Here is an 18,389-nt window from a genome sequence, read left to right as displayed (position 1 = left end):
GACAGTTTGGCTAAAAGCATGGCAACCAGAAATAAGATCCGAATTAGATTACAGAAACAATAAAGGAGAACCTATCCGAAAGTACTGAGAACTGATGTTGCATCTCATGATATAACATTTCAGTGTCTAGTGCCTAGTGACACCTTTTTGCCTTATGTACTTGTCATATGGACAAACAGTGGTCAGTGAGCTCGTGGCAGTAACATGAGTTGCAGCTAAGTCTTGCTGCAGGATTCTATCTTACCTTTTTTGTTTTTTGTCAATAAATGCAACAGACTTAAAATGTGGGACTCAAATAATGTCATAACCATGTGCAGCAAACCAAGCCAGAAGAAACAACCATGGATCTGCATGTTAGTAGAGGCCCCCAGTGCCTATAGCCTCACATAGGTAAATAATAACTATAGGTGCTGTATATATAATAGCGGGTGGTTATTATTTACCTGTGTGAGGCTACAGGCACTAGGGACCTCTACTTACATGAAGATCCATTGTTCTTCTGGCTTGGTTTACAACAAGTGGTTATGATGCTATACACTTTTTAACTATTGATTTTTAAGTTTGTTGCATTTACTCATACAAAAGCACATTTAATCTGAAACATAACAAACACAACCCCTCTGTCAAAATGAAGATACAATCCTGCAGATGCAACTCATATTACTGCCACATGCTGCAACTCTTCATCTAACCATCTGTGTTTGTCACCATATTTTTCTCAAAAAAACAAATTTCAAATGATGAACTGCGTGGGTACTATGCGTATGCATATAAGATGATAAAACACCTACCTGAACGCTGTATTTACAATTGCTGTGACCACTGTATCATCATTTGTTAATCTTTAGAAAGGTGGTGCTGAGGGCAGGTGGACATTTGCATGCATTTTTGCTGGTGGAGCATTCAGTGTGGGACATCTCAGGTGCATTGAAATATTCCTTTAAATGGTCTTTCATAGCAAAAAGAAAAGGCACTATCACTTGCTGTACATGCAGACAGTTAAGTCTGAAATCAGCAAGTCAAAGACCCAACTGTTATCCAGGCAATGACTTCATTTAAATTAAAAGATAAAAAAACCTCCCAAAAAACATGGTTGTGTGGTTCAGCTGTGATTGCCTATTTGTGTCGCCACAATGAAACACAGAAAGAAAGAAAATACATAAAAAAAATACTAATACCTTGGTTCATTTTCCAGCAGCAAGCAGCGACATTACTCAAAGTGTCTGAGCTTTGCATGGCAAAGCTGCACACCATGCATGTAATCTCTAAGATTAAAATAAAAGTCAATAAAGGTTGAAGCTTTGAGTTGCAGTCACAAATATCTGCACATACAGTTTAGATGAAGAGCATGATTTTGAAGTGAAATGTACTTTGATTCTGCTCAGTCACCACTATGCAAAAAGATCCAATAACATTTCCCCACTGTCTGGTAAAAAGCTATTTGTATGGTATTCCACCACTGAGAGCAAGGACGTGCATTCAAGATCTGTGCAGAATTCTGGAGGACGTGTGTATGTGTGTGTGTCTGCAAAGGTGTAAAGGATTTAAAATGGGAACATGGTATTTATTTTATTATGACTTTTGTACAGTGTTATTAATGTTTTGTTACATTCTGCAAATAAGTTTTCCAGTAGGCATGTTGTCTCATGTTGCATGTTGCAGTTTCTCTATAGATCATTTCGATGTAGCTACCAAATTTTACCAAATATCCCAACTTCTGTTCATTTTGAATTTAGACATGCAGCACATGTCATGTCTTATCTCTTCTTATGTAATGGGCAAAGTTTGTATTGCTCAGGAGAAATGCTTGTGTGTGTTGGCTGAAATCTTAATTCTAGCCCACATTATGGTGACCTGACCTGCATTGCTTATATATGTGCACATAACTCTCAAACATACTTTAATACCTGATGTGGTGACTAAGAATAGATATGTGCATGTGTGTGTATGTGTGTGCCCCAATGTATAATTTATGACTGACCTCCACCAGCTTGTTGGCATGTTCACGGAACACCTGGGCGTACTCCTTGACCTCCTTCTCGTTTCCACTCTTAGCCGCTTCAATGAGCACCAACAGAGGGACGTTGGTCTCTAGGAAAGAGTCTGAGATGTGGTCCATCACCGCCTTTCTCAACTAGAATACAGAGGGAAAGAGATGGGGAAGAGGTCATATTATTAATAATATTTCAGATGACTTCACTGTATTACATTTGGCAATGATTATGTATCACTTAGCATTGTAATGAATATGATGTAGCAACATAATGGGGTGAAAGGACAGAGAGAGAGGGAAAGTAAGAGGGAGAGTGGAAAAGAGGAAAAGAACTCTCAACAGGCAGGACTATAGATTGCTTGTAAGGTGTCATTTTTCCCATAAGGCCGTTTACTAGGGCAGACTTTGCTACTTATATCTTTCTTTATGGAAATTTTCTGTACCAAACTGGCTGGGGACTGGTTGTTTTATAAGACAGTAAATGGGCCCTAATGCTACTCACTGGGATATCCGATGAGATGCCAGAGAGAACGGTATAGAAAGCACAACAGACAGGTCCTTTATCTTACACAAAGAGGGAGTAAGTCACATGAGACCATTACTAAGACAGACAAGAATACACTACAGGGAAAAAAGTAGATTCCCACACATGTAGTGTCATTTATTTTGAGGCATTGTTCAGTCTTAAAGCTTTTCTCAATAACGAATTTGTTATAATTCTCTGCACTACAAAAATACAGTGGTGTGGGTGTATCTTTAAAATTTGAAGATTATACTTTATACATTATTATTATCACAATTAATTCAAGTTTAATAAAACAGTTTTATTACATTATTGCTATTGTTGTGTTATGCTATTGAAACCAAATTTATGCAGTTGATAACAAAATTAGTAACACCAGTGGTATCAGTCAAAGCACTTCATTAATTCCACTTTATTAAAGTTTTGGTAACACATCGACAATATGATCAATGCAAGATCCAGTATCAAACATAATTAGGATCTGTACAAACTGTGTGCACACCACCCATGGGTATGCTAATACAGACAAAAATCTTTTCCATCCAGCTCAGTTTTCACTTCTCCACACATACAAATTATGACATTATAGTGAAAACTGTTTAATTAACAACATGGATGACAGAGATTTGTTTGACTTTTCAAGCCATCTTTTATAATTAGATGTAAAGCAAACATTGTGGCCATATTCCTGATTTAAAAATGTTGAAGGAGCATGAGAGAAGGTAGAGAAGACTAATAGCTGTGACTGACTGACAAGGGAAAATTCATTTAACCAACAAAAAAATCATATGTAAGCCTGTCAGCCACACTTAAATAACTTGCAGTGATTACAAACTTAATTACCAGTGCACTGAGTGGAGGAGAAAAAAGGGGAATTATGGCTTCCTAAGGGCAGATAATCCATCATTATTGCCTCTGGAAAGAGACTAGATTCGGCCAGTCTAGTGGACATGACATGTCTGCAAATGCTGTAAACAACTTGAAGCTCACACTCTCTGTAAGCACTCCTTTATCCATAACTATATAATCCTGGATCACTGATTTGAAGAGATGCGTACCGAGATGCAGTGCAAGACCAAAACAGCATGCTTTTCTCAAAGGCTGATACACTTTGGCATTTTTGAACTGTGAATATTGCATCTTTTTCACTCAGTTGAGAACAGACTTGCATCAGTGCAATTGCAACCTTGCTATCCTGTCACCTGGTGGGAAAGGTGGGAAATTGGGGTAGATACAAATCTTGCATTGCCAGAACTACCTCCACACTATGTTTGTGCTATTGCAGCACAGGAGAAAGGTGTGGCAGAGCCCCACTATCATTCTGGATAAGTGTAAAAATGATCTGTGTTGTTTGCAGGCCTTAACTGTGATTATCTCATCGATGCTCTCACTGCAGTGATGCAAGGATTGGGTTGAGTGGGGGATGTTGTTGAGGAGCAATTTGCATGCTAAAAAATTAATTCCCGTAGGCACAACACATGACTGTGTCCTAAATGTATACTTCATACTAATTCTAACCAAGTTTTGAGTGTATTTTGTCACTCTCACCGTGAGAGTAACAACATTAAGTATACTTAAAGATGTAAATATGCATACTAATTTGCACAAAGAAAATGAACGACCTTTGAAGAGTTGTAAAAGCTGTAGAAATTAAAATTTTAGATCCAGGATCAGGGAGATAAAAAACAATGGTATTATACTGATGTCTGCCATGTCTTGTATGAGGCCTATTTGCTATATTATAAAACTGTAAAGTTAATTCATTTATTGCGCACAAACTGCAAAATTAGTATACAGTGAACATTAGTATATAATAAATAGAGTACAATATTAGTATGTAGGTTGGGATGGGGACACAGCATATGCTTTATCATGTCATTATTAGCATTGATTTCATTGTTACCCATGGCGATGGAGACCTTTTCAGACTTTGACATTTCTATGTATGGGAAAATTGTGAAATGATAGACCGACAAGAAAAGCAGAAAGTAGCAGAATGGAGTACTCATTTAGTGGAATCGCTTATCCCATCATGCCACTGCAACTCCATATTTCATTAAAACATACTGTCAGACTTATATCATGTCAAAAATGATTAGTTAGAACTGACATAAATGGCAAGCAAAAGAAGAAAGGAAATGCTTCTATCTATCATCATATTTGCATATATTTTTCAGTTATAATGCAGATCACTTGGGCATGAAAGCCAAAGTTTTGAGATGATCTTTTTTTCTGCTTATTGTATCCTAATCTCTATTAAAACGTTTTTTACTGAGCACTATTATTTACAGAAATCTTCATATGGCAACTTGCTTGTCTTTGTCCATTATCTCTTTATCAGAGATGGATTTGTTTGAATCCAATAATGAAAAAGACTAGTCAACCCCTTTTTGTTTGTGAAGTTTAACATATAAAAGATTAGAAAAAAGATCTTTAATTGAAGGGACTGATCTGAGCATGGAAATCAATTTTGGACATCTACCGGGTAGAAAGATTCTTGTAGATATAAGCTCTTATTGTTGGTACCGAAGAGCAATCACTAGTTGACGGCACATACAGCAGCATATGCATAGCATATGTGTAAGAGAGTCCAAGGCCTCAAGATACTCATGGATGCCCAACAGTGAAACTGATTCTGACGGTAGGTTTGAGTGGAGAAATGATACAGACGAGTGATTTCCCAAGTCGCAGTCTCTCCTGCACCATCAGCATTCTAATGCCCACACACCACTCCCACAGAAATCCATCTTCAATCTTTCAGATCTCACCTCCCTCCATGCTCCACCCCCACCGTCTCTCCTCTAACACTCCCTCTGTATTTCACTAACACTTAAAGGAAATAGACCTGGAATTCCAATAGACAGCAAAAGCTCTGCTCATTATAAGTCAGTGAGGCAGCTATTTGTCTCCCTAGTCGTGCAGTGCCACAATGTTTTTTTTTTACATATTAATACACAATGTTATATATATATCTATATTTTTATATATGTATTAATATTTAAGATTTCTTGAGAAAAATAGTTGCTTCATTTTTCCAGAATGATATTGGCATGCTGGCAACGTGAAGGCTGCGGAGACATGTTTAAATGAAACACAGAAGCAAGCCAAAGCTGCTGTCATGATAGATACACAGACAGAATGGTAGATAGACAGATAGAAAGATAGAGAGATAGAGACGTTATATGGACAAAAGTATGTAGACTCCCTAGGGCTGTTTTCATGATTTAGGATTGGCCACTTAGTTCCAATTAAGGACAATATTAATGTATGCTATGATATTTTAAAGAATAGTGTGCTTCTAACTTCTTGTGTCAACGGTTTGCGTAAGGCCTCTGCCTGTTTCAACATGAAAATGGCTTTGTGAGATGTAGTTGAAATCTCCAGAAAAGGCTGGTAAATGGACCTTGAGATTGTTTTGTGAAATTATTATTTCCATGAAAAACTTTCATGCACAGGGACCGTCAAAAAAATGGGTTTCCAAGTTTTGTGTGGGAGGAAGTTGACTTGCCTGCACAGAGCCCTGACCTCAACCCCACTGAACATCTTTAGTATGAATTGGAAGGTCAATTGCAAGCCGGGCCTTATCACCCATCATCAGTGCCTAACATCTCTAATTCTCCTGTGGATGAATGTGAGAAAATCCCTGCAGCCAGGTTGCAAATTCTTGTGGAAAGCCTTCACAGAATAGTGAAGGCTGCTATATCAGCATATATATGCTGAGTGGTATATTGAAAAATGAATGCATGAATGAATATGAGTTCCTTAACGGACCCATGTGCTTTCCATTAAATGAAAAATGGGATGAAAATTGAAGATGATTATGTGAAAATGGTGCTATTAATGCCTTTGCTATTGCAGAATTTTGATAATTTCAGAAATAATGTAAGCACACCTACTCCTCTTATTCCTCATTCATACCTCTTATCATGTACATCTCTTATCCTCATTACTTTTAAAGAAATAGCTAAAATTAACAACAGTGAATCCCACCTGATACTGAAGTGGCTAACAAGAATCTCTGTGAAATAATTAAGATGATGCATATGCTTAACAAAACTTGACAGATGAATATCTGTGTTGCTCACTGATAAGTGGGAGGGCTGTGTGATCTTCAAAGATGAGATTAGCATTAATTTGGCATATTTGCTTTTTAATGGGGAAAATGTTTGCATTTTGTGGGATTAGATCCCGGCTCTGTCACAAAAACAGATTCAAGAGGGAGACGCAAGCATCCCCTATGATCAGTGTATGACTCAAAAGTAGAAAAAAATGTTCAAAGGATTGCAAAAATAAAGATTGAATTATCATGTGTACACACATGTATTCAGAGACAAACCCCCTTAACTCAACTTGTTTACAATTCAATAGAGTCTTAACACATGCAATGGGTGGAAAACATGAATCTGAATTTGAAAGGGAACACTATGCAGGATTTCTGAATGTTTACAATTGCACCACAGTTTCTGTTATGTTTAACTTGTGATTCAGAACACATAGCGTTGGGTACCTTGGGGTCAGCACAGGAAAGTTTCTTATTAAAATGTCAAGCGCAATCACAGCATAAACGGCTAGAGTCACGGCTGAGGGGAAACAGCCTGAGCAAATCAAAAATTAAGTAATAGCTCTCATATATGATATCTATCAGGGAGCATAGGAAGATGATTAGTAAGAGGAGAGTGGAGAATTGAAAGGGGGAAAGAGGGACCGACTGATCAACAGTCTGAGGACAAACACATTAGATACCTAATGCCAGAGCCCTCATTTTGATGTGTCTTGCAAAATGAAACACTAGCCAGGGAAATCCAGTCGTAGAAACAAGGAAAGGGGCATAGACAGTGCTTTTAGATTGAAGCATCTATGTTCCCAAAGGAGATCCCGCATTTTTGCTCAATGACATGCTGACAGCATTTTTTCCTGAAAAATGCTGGAATTGTTATTGTCTGTTCAAACTATGTGACTGAGTGTACCCTTTCAAGTAGTATTGAATCCTAAATACTATAACTTATTGACCAATTCCATTGACCATGATAGTTGTTTATTGTAAAATGATATAGAAAAGGAGACATCTGTTGTCATGTGTGGTAACATAGAAGTGGATGTACAAGCCAACTCAATGTTGCTAGTGGCAGGCAGAGCCCTGGCAACCATTATTACTTCAGGACAAAAGCCAAGGATTATCAGACTGTTTAACACCATTAGAGGTAGCAGAACATTCAATGGGTGGTGATATATCAATGAGACAACCTGACACCATTCTCAACCTTCAGGGTTGATTCATTCTTACTAAAGAAAGACAGCGTTCTCTAATCTTTTTTTCTGCCATGGCACATATCATGACTTCAAAAAATTGCAGGGAACCCCATTATCCCATTTACCACTGAAACATTACAAGATATTACACACAGGTTGGACTGTTCACGTAAGTATAATGTACATGGAATGTGAAACTTGACCTTGCCTTAATAAAAATAAAATTGTCTGGAGCTGATGAAAAGGACTTCAGTTGTCACTAAATGTAATCCAGAGTTTTCAGATTTCTCTAGTATTGCTGTATGTTTGCTATATGGCGAAAGGGTTGCATGAACAGGCTCAGTTTGAGGTGATGCTGTTTAGATTTGGCGAGCTGGGTCTCTTCCAGCCCGTTCTCATTCCCAGGGTGTCAAAAACCTTTGTCACACCCTTCGGTGTCTGATATCGATTCACAAGGCACCCTTTAGCATCTGTATGAGACGCACCAGGCTTTCAACTAACTCCAATGTAAACGCATCCATGTCATTATTCAATGCCATGAGAACGATGACGTCTATTTAAGGCGACATTTTCCTTCTTAGGAGGAGGTGGGTTGGGTGGATGGCTAGATACTTAGGCAAAAAGTGGAAATGGACTTTGCTGCCGGAGACCACTGTTTGCCTGCCGCTTCCAACCACAAGTGTCATGTTTCCAAGTGCGACTCAGGACAGTTTTTTGTTATGGTGTTTACTGTTGCTATGATGACATTTCAAATGACCATTTTAACCCAAACCACAATCTTTCCCTAAACCTGACCAAGTGTTTTTTGTGCCTAAACCTAACCAGACCACACCAGTCATGTCACCAGATGCCAGAGGGGCGTGACAAAGTGTCGGTATTTGACAACCTGGGATGAGAACGGTTTGTCTCGGTCAAGTACTGGAGGGGAAATATGGCCAGTGTCAATTAAAAACTTAACAAATCTGAGGTAACGTTACGCTGGATATAAACATTAATAGCCAGTTAACAGCACAGTCAAATATCAATATCAATCAGCTGTCTTTCTAGCTCCTAGCTAACTTTCTTCCTCCCACCTCCAGCTAGTCATGCTCTCCTCTTGTCAGTTAACATCAGCTCACTCTTCTGTTTTTTCCAGTATCTGAGTCTTTTCAGGTCAGTGTCAAAATGTCTTGCAGCTTTCGCTCCTTAATTTTCCTCCGCATATTGCAAAACTCTCTCTTTGAATTTGACGTCAAACTTCCGTCTGGTGGGTGCCATGTTCGCTCTCTACAGTGTTGTGGCATTAGTGTTACGGAAAATTTAGTCACTGACACTTGCACAGGTCCTGTATGGTACTTCAAATATAGCTACAGCCATCTTGTGGCACTTGTCAATACTACAAACCACAGTCACATTATAACAGGCACCAAGAGGAGGGGGGCGGACATTTCTTTTCTTTTGATGATGTTAAAAGTAAAGTTAGGCTATTCCAACTCATTTTAAAAAAAGGCGAGAGAAAAAGAGGGAGAGGGAACTAGAGAGTGAATGAAGAGATAGAGCTGGTAAGAAAGCAGTGAATCAGATCAATAAAAAAAATATCAAATTGTTTCACAGCGGTTACTTTCTAGAGCACAAATAAACAAACAAACCCCCGCACACCACCATACAACCCTGCTGCGGTGCGCAGCAACACCTGATTTGGTCTGAATATGGCCTTAATCCACTCTTGTTTTTTCCCTCCCCGGCCTGTATTTGGGGCCGACCTTTATTTGTTTGTGTCGACCACACCCCCGGCTTTTAATTTAATTTTAAAATACGGTATGTTACCTTAACTGAGTGCTTAAATATAACTATCAAAAAGTAAAATAAAGCTTTAGTTCCTACTAGCAGATCATATTGCAAGAACGGATATTTCAGATATGTTCAGTATCAGCATTTTGTGACTCAGCAGCATAGACCATAAAAAAATAATGGACGCAGCCAAAGTGACATCACCCATTGGTTTGTAGACTCTTGTTTTGAAGCCTCGAGTTTGGCATTTTGACTGTCGCCATCTTGGATTTTTAAAGCCAGAATTGATAAGAAGTGACCATATTTGGATAAGAGGGTGGAGCTGACCCTAACACTAGCTGCTAGCTTGGTTATCACAGTGCAATTACAGTCTATGATTATCTGTGATAATGCTAATGCTAGTGCTAATTTCTGCTAGCAAAAAACAGGCTTAAACAAAACGTATTTACCAGAAAAACTGAATATTGGACTCATTAGAGGGTCTTTTAGTACAACCAAACGTTGAACAAGACTTTTTAGGCAACCAAAATGTTACAATTAACTTTCATGAACTGAAACACACTGAAATAAAAATGACTATGGCTATGCCTATACTCTGTGAATCTGGGATTATGCCATGGTTACGCTACCTAACCAACGTTGTTGCTGTGGTAGCGACTTATTCACAACGTAGCCACACCCTAAAGCATACCCTGCTTTATTGTCAAGTTGAAATTGAATGGTACCATAATTTACAAAATGAACATCATGCTGCATTGAAGAAGACTTTAAATTAGCAATTGAGAGCATAAACTCATTAGGAAACTGTTTACTGAGGTAATAAATTAAGTGAGAAGTAGGGTCATTTTCTCACAGATGTCTACACAATTGGACTTCTTTTTGGAGCCAGTGGAGTTGCCCCCTGATGGCCATTAGATAGAATGCAGGTTTAAGGCACTTCCGCATGGCTTTACTTTTCAGACCCGGAGTTACCTGCTTGCTCAGCAGACATGTTAATTACCAGTGTTTTTTCTTTCATAAAAACTTAATCCAGACTACATTTTCCTCAAAATTTATTTGCTGTATAACATAATTTCTAGAACAGTGTTGCTAAAAATACAAAATTTATCAACGTATCCTTTTCAATACAGCTATCAACAGGTAAAGTCTCCAAATATATATTTTCTAGTTCCTGAGTTAGCAGCAAATTTGTCTTAACATGGCTAATGAAACTTTAATGCAGCCTCAAAACATTTTGGAGAAAAAGATCTAAAGGATTTCCAAATAATCTTGAATTGTTAGTCTAAACAAAGAGTTACCGTTGACAAGATTCGTAGCAGCTGTTCCTTCTTAACATGATAGCCCCCAACAATTAAAAACAGCTGTACTAATCAACAAACTAATGGCAGAAATGGAAATGAATTCAACATCCCAAAGCAGAGAGGGAGAGAAAGAGAGAGAAAAAACATGTGAGGCATTTGTGCTTCGGGGAATCCTGGAATCAGCCATCAGTCAAAATACGGCCCAGAGAGATGACTTGATAGATGCATTCATTACAGACAGCATGACAGGGGGTAGAACACATGGCTCATTTCTAGCAACTTTGTCGGCTTGGTTTCCTATTGAATACCAATTTATGGGAGGAAAAACATTTAAATCCTCAATGTTATTCTGTATAGTTCAAATGTTTGAACACAATACTTATCTCTAATAAAAAGGTTTTGTTCAGTATTGCACTTGTGTTGTTAATTACAGTAGTTTTAAAAGCATAATGAATGTCTAAACTTAAAAAATAAGTTTACTTTTTTCTACACAGTAGGCAGCAGTCAGAATAATTCATCAGCTTTTCCTAAATGCAAAACTCTCATAAAGGCCACAGGCTAAAACATATTTTTTTTCTGATGGCAGCTATGGATGTTTTGTAACATAATTTTTGTGAATCTGGGCATTATATATTTTGGGTGAGAACACTTTTTGCACCTATTCTGGGATTATGAAATTGAACACACTTCTCCGTGGTTTTGTCTGTTCAAAAGGCCTCTTTTCCAAAGGTCCATACCTAGAGAAACACTGCTTTCATGCCTCAAAGACATAACTTGTACAGCATCTGTACAAACAGGTTCATACTTTTATACCATTAGTCTTAAAGAAGTCGGTCTTCAAATGCAACTATTACTGACATTCATGCAAAAGATAAAGTGGGTAATGGCATCTTGCTAAAGCTAACATACGACTATCACAGTCTCAGACTTTCAAGATCACAGTTCATGTGATCACAGGGGCATTAAGCTATACATAAGAGGCCCTAACCCTAACCCTTCACCAGGACTGGATGTAGGGTATGTAGAGTACTTTCAAAATAAGCCTATAACTGATTGAGACTTCAATTTTAAATATACTGCTGCTTAACTGAGCCTCAAGAGATCAGTGAGATGAGATCAATTGTGGTAGAGAGAAAATATTCTATTTGTTTCCTTATCCTAACAGGCAAGTAAATTAATTTACATGCACATTGCATTTGTATGCAATATTTTCAAGAATTTCAGACATTTTTGATATAGTATATTTGCACATAAGCTGAACTGTAAAAATGGCCACCATCTCAAACAACTTCCAGTTTATATCGCTACTTTTGAAGCTTGAGCTGATCATCTAATTACTGTGATACAGACTGGTAGGATCACTTATTAGCTTGCCTGATATTTTATTCCTCTGATCTGTTAATAACACCTCATTTATCATATCAACTTTCATATCAGAAAATAAGGTTAAAGCTCAGTTGTTTTTATGTAAAAGTTTAATTGGATTTAAATGTGCTAATGTGATTGCTATTTTTACAAATTAAGTGAGCTTTGTTAGAAACAATGCCTCAGTGTTATAACACTGGTTCAATGAACACAATGGTTTATATTGACTTAACCACACATCCTCACTGTTAACTATACAGAAAGTTTGCATGCACACACTTACCCGAAGAGGATAAGAATACTAATACTATGTCAAGAGCTCTTCACCAACAGAAGAACAGTTTAAGGACAACAGTTCAGGACAATCAGTATTTTGTCAGGAGAAGGGTTTGTGTAGTTTGATTTAAGTAAATTCTGTTGATTTAAGGTATAAGAGTTTGCGACTATCAAAGCTCAAATTTTGAACTTTAATGCCTGCACCAAACACCAGAACACTCTATCAAGATACACTATCCCTTCAAGCTTCGTCAAAACTGCAACAGTGATATAGGTTATCCTTTAAAAGGTGATCTTTAAGTATAAAGTGGCACAGTCCTCTCCATTAGAATGTCAATATTTAACAATCTTGCAAAAGAAAGAACGTGTAATGCCTGTAATGGGTAATGGGCACAGACTATTTTCCTTTTCATTCCAGGCCCAATTGTCATGACATTTGAGCTTTAAGCAAACATCATTCATAAGTTAACCATGACAATTTACATTGGATCACAACATTATAAGGGACTTACATGAGTAAATCAGAATTATCAAACACTTTACTTTTTTTAAATATATGATGTAATTCAATAAAAATAAACATTTTGGCTGTTTCAATGGTGTGAAAAAATAATTAAATACATTATTTTGAGAAGATTAAAAATCGCTTGCCTTAAATATCAGGAAAAGGAGGTTACACTCTTCAGTGGAGCAGCTTACTGGAATTGAGCTGAGAGCCCTGTTCTGATGCCACTGGATCTCACTGCAGCACTTGACATAGTTATCCATTAGCTACATATTGCTAAACCATCTTGAGAAGTGGGTTGGAATTTCTGACAATCCTTCGCTGGTTTAAATCCTATATCGCCAATGGAACATATTACAGGTAATGCATTCTCAATGGTGTGCTACCAGGGTCAAATTTACGTTATACCTTCTCAAAAACGGTCTTGGCACCATAAGTTGCAACAACCCAAACTATAAATCTATTTATTGTATGGTTTTATTTGGTTTCTTCATTTGACCTGTAGCTAAAAAGCTGGGAGTAATATTTGTTTGAGTCTCTGTTTTGATGCTCAAGTTAAAATAGCTCTACTGTGCTTTTTACATTAAAAAATTGTATCTTTTTAATTCCCTATCCCTGAGGTGGATGAAGTAATCTATGCTTTTACTTCCTGCCCTATTTGTACCATTTGTACCACCAACTATAATTACATTAATTCATTCCTGGGCCAGAATATCTCTGTCCTGCCTGCAGCCTGTGCAAATTGCAGTAAGACTTTTAACCAATTGAAGGAATGGGATCAAATCGCCTCTGTTTTAGGAATGGGATCAAATTGCCTCTATTGTAACCACCTTTCACTGGATACTGGTTAATTTTAGAATTTATTTAAATATTATTTTATGTTTACCAGGGTATAGGTCCAACCCCAAGACCACACTACATTTTTCAGTCATAATTGTAATAATTCATAATTTCATTTTAGTAGTATCTAGTTTTTCACTTTTCATCCCCTTGTTTTAATTGTGTTTTAGTTTCATTTTTGGTTATTGTTTCTACATATGCCTGAATTGTTATTTTAACATTTTTTCTTATGTAAGCTACATCTTATCTTGAATTTGTCTTTTGTCTGTTTAAGTGTTGTTATGAAAGGCACAGTTTATAGTCAGTTTCTTAGTACTTTATTAAGGTTACAATGCGGGAAACAGATCAGTACTGCCATCAGTACTGCCTGCATCCTGGACCAGACGGTCAGCATGGAAGAAGCCCCACTGCTGTCAGCACCAGATGTACAGCAGGGGAAGCAGAGAGAGACCTGCTGCCAAATGGTGGTAGGGAAAAAGGGGTACTGACTTATGGAGATGAAGTTTCAGTCAAGAAAAGGTCTTCCTAAACCACAGCTTGCTGTTTTGATGCAATGTTGTTTTGATGCCCTAGGGCAGAGGTTTTCAAATTCTGAAAAATCCCCAGGGGGGCGCAAGGGAGTTGAAAGGGGGGCGTGGAGAGAGATACTTGAGCCATGAGCCACATTTTGTGTCAAAAATCGTTCTCAATCTTTGAGTCATAATTCTGTCAAATCTGAACACACAAACATGATACAGATATGTGCATTGGGAATAAAAATCCATAAATCAAAATAAGATGTTCTCTATAACTGACAACTGAGAATCATCACATTTTAAAGCTTTCCTGAGTATCAAAGTGCCAGTGTCAGACAAATCCCTAGCCTAGGGTGTAGATTGTTATTTTGAGCTTTATTTTTTCATTTATTTATTTATTTTTTGCATTGTCATACCTGTGTGTGTGACTCATGGTCAAAACATGGAAGAAATGTCATTCACTATACTCTGTAAGTCTCACAAAGGCAAGGCTTTGAATATACACTTCAGTGGTGACTGAAGGCCTCTCGTCAGGAGATACAGATGATTAATATCTTTTGTAAATAGAGAACAACCATGTAATCAGTGTGGATGGAGGTAAGAATAACAACAGGGTGTCAGGCTGTAATTTTTGAGTCGTGAAGATTGGTTCAAGATTTGCTTGCGTATTCTTGACTTATCTTGTTTAGATGGAAAATATGCTTTTAATGTCATGCTGGCAATCAAACATTCTCTTAACATTTGTATGATGCAAAATGCTACATGGTTTTGCTACCCTGCATTCCCTCCATCAGACGGCGTAGTGTTGTGTGAATTTACATTTACGAAGAAAACATAATGGGGATGGGAAAAACATGGTTGACATCTACAGAATTTGCCCTGGATAACAGACAGCTTAGCTTTGTTTTGTATGTTTACACAATGGCATGAAAGAAAAACACAATGCCGCATATCTCTCGCGGTGTTGTCACAAGGCTTGTTCGGTTTTACCTGCTCCCATTTCACAAACGCAGTCTGTCATTTGTGCTTGTCTGCTCCAATATTTGATCCTTCCTTTTCACAATAGAGATGGTGGAGACTGAAATGCTCATACGCACAATTGTGCTCCTCCCCTCAGGAAGGTCTTGTGTCTCTACACGGTGCCACTGACTTGCTAAACTCAAAACGTGTTGGCATAATTACAGTATCACAGCTCTATGCAATGCCTGCATGTGTGCTGCGAGTTTGCCCTCCCTTCTAAACTCAAAGCTCAAACAGACCGCCCATTCTGTCAAGCCAACCCCTGAGTCAATAGAACATCCTGTCAGAGTGAGTACCGCCTGCCAGCCTGTCAGGCAGCCCCACCAAATGCCCAACGGGAGGGAGAGTTATAACCTCCCATCTGGAATGATCCCCTGGTCCTCAGAGGTTAGACAGGACGCAGCCGCAGCTACTCTGTGCAGGTAGTTGCTATTGTCAATTTTGCCACAGTGCCTCTCCTGCAAAAAAATTTTTTGCACGCAGGACAGGAAAGAGTTGTTTGTTTGGGAGTGAATGTGTATTCAGGGACCACAACTGATGTCCTGATGGTTTATGAATGGGCTTACTTTTTCTGGGACAAGATGGTTGCTGAAATGTACTCCAATCTTTACTCAAAGATGTGTAGATTGAGAACATTTGAGTTTTAATTAATTACAATTGAAAGAACACCTCAGAAGTATTCTTGAATGATTGCATTATATCAACAGACACTTAAGTGTACTCAATAAGTGTCCTCTTTTTTTCCAAGTATTGTGTCAACATTTTTGTGAAGGATCCAACAGAAGAAAGTCAGATTAATCTTGCCTTCAGTGAGGATGAAAAATATAACAATATTGCTATTGAGTTCTGACACTGTATCACAGCATGAATCATCTACTAACTCTTCACCAATGGATGGTAGCTTTTGGAATTTGGAAGCGGTTTTACTGCAGTTTCCTGAAACAACTCTTTGAGGATCAGAAGTGGAGCAGTGATAAATAACACTGGATACCTGAAATACATTTGATTGTTCACGAAAATCTTTGGCAGAGAGTGTTCAGTTCACCATGTCAAGCTGCATACAAATAAAATAATAGCCCGAAATATAAAGAGCTTGGGACAAAAATGAAAATTACGGTATGGGCATCGCAATTTAGACACTATGACACTATGAACTAAGCTTTGGTACCAAAATAAATTCCATTGACTGGTTGTGAGGTCATTAAAGGGTAAGTTTTGTGATATACTATATTTTTCTTACCGTCAACAAGTCCCATGAAAAGACCAAAACCATCAAGTATTGGATGTGTAGCCAAAACCTGATATAGCTTATTCTTATGTGTCACAGACCTCCATTGTTGTCAAAAAGCTATTAAAAACACGTCAATGTGCCACACCGTTGCACTGGGTGCCATGTTCCTTCATTACAATGAGCATGGGCACTGTAGTTTATCTGAGTCTGTTTACTCCAGTTTGACAAATGTTTGCCAAAAACTACAGTGCCCAGCTGTTGTAGGAAATTATTTTGCCTTTTTTGAAAATGAACGTATATATTTGTGACCTGTTTATAAAAATATTTATCTTCAGTAGGAATGTGCCACAGTAAGTAGGTGAAATTGGAAAGTGTTTTTTTTAAAGATTTGTTGAAAATACCATAAATATAAAAAATTGCCAGACTTAACCTCTTACATTAAGTGAATGGGAAAAACTGAGTGTTACAGTATTTAATAGGGATATTGAGATGTAACATGAAAACATGCACTCACCTGTCGACGCAAGTCCCTGGTCTTTTTGGTCATCTTATCAATAGCTGAGTTCAGTGGGTCACCTTTCTCTTTCCTGCCAGTCTGTAAGAAAAAACAAAAATAACACATTAATGCAATGATACGTCTTCACAATTTTATCTGTTTGACTTCAAACAAGGCACTGTATTTTTCACAGTGTACATTTTCTTGTTGAAGTGAATTCAGCAAAGCTTATGGGGTATATTTAGTGTAGATTGCCAATTATTAACATACATTTCATCACAGAATGCATGTTGACATTACAAGTGCTCCCTGATTAGACTGGAGTCAGTGAAAACATGACTCAATCAGTTTGGAATGTTACCTAGCAACTAGCCAATCTGGCAAGTATCAAGATTAGTCATTGCCAATTCCCCTGTGTGCCTCACTTCCTGTCATTGCCAACTCCTACTGGTGGCTTCAAGAGGGTGTAGACTACAACGTGCTTCACCTGAAACACATGGAGTCACCAGCTGCTTCTGTTCACCCAACAGTGGGGAGTTTCACTGGGAAAACAGCATGGAGCTTCTTGCTGTTCCAGATTTCCCTACTCTCCAATGAACAACCACTATAACCAACCAGTAGCAGTCGCTGACACAGCTACAAGGACAGGATCCCTTGCTGCCTTCATACATGAATATTGCCAATTGTGTTCATTGAAACGCCAGCACAAGGGAAAGGCTCATTTTCCTGCTATGCCACCTGGGTGCCCCATTAACCACTTAGAAGCTCTACTGTTTTTGCTCAGAAGCCGTGGAAAAGACAGGGGTGATTTATATTACTCCAGTTATTGAATTTCCACTTTTACTATCTAACTTGGGATGGCAGCTTGGCTTGAAGGTTAGAGAGATGCTGTCAGTGTCTTGGAGTGAACCATTTCTGCTCCAGGACACATATAAATGATCCTGTACTCTGATCCCTGTTGAGGAATGAATCCATGTGTGTCTCAGAGGGCAGTGCAAAGTTGTACAATCCTAATAATACTATTCTGAATAGACTCTATATGGATGGAGGTTGGGTTACACTAAGATTAATGCAAATTATTGTCACTAACTTGTTAAATGGGACTTCTTAAATTGGACTGAGCAGATGAGCGTGATAAAGGATGTTCCTTTATTTCTCTCTAAGGACTGTGGGTATTACAGTCAATGCAAAGTTTCACATGTATGTTGTCAGTTGGCTTGGTATTTATGTTTGTTTTCAAACCCACAGTGAAGTTCAAGGAGTAAAATGAATGGACACCAAAAACAATATTTGAACTGGTAAGG

The 18,389-nt window shown here is 38.0% G+C and overlaps 1 protein-coding gene across 2 annotated transcripts in view; it reads right to left on the bottom strand.

Annotated features, from left to right (window-relative positions):
* ctnna2 (catenin (cadherin-associated protein), alpha 2) overlaps positions 1–18,389 on the bottom strand; it is a 337,649-nt gene that overhangs the window by 80,933 nt on the left and 238,327 nt on the right. For both annotated transcript variants that reach the window (XM_044346939.1, XM_044346937.1), the window contains 2 exons: positions 17,104–17,184; positions 1,982–2,134 (listed from right to left, as the gene is read on the bottom strand). In XM_044346939.1, coding sequence (XP_044202874.1) covers positions 1,982–2,134; positions 17,104–17,184 — 234 coding nt within the window. The remainder of the gene's footprint in view (positions 1–1,981; positions 2,135–17,103; positions 17,185–18,389) is intronic.

This window comes from Thunnus albacares, chromosome 3 (genome assembly GCF_914725855.1).
Source record: "Thunnus albacares chromosome 3, fThuAlb1.1, whole genome shotgun sequence".
NCBI classification, from domain to species: Eukaryota; Metazoa; Chordata; class Actinopteri; order Scombriformes; family Scombridae; genus Thunnus; species Thunnus albacares.
The sequence above is the reverse complement of the archived record's forward strand: the minus strand, read 5'-3'. Positions and strand labels throughout refer to the sequence as shown.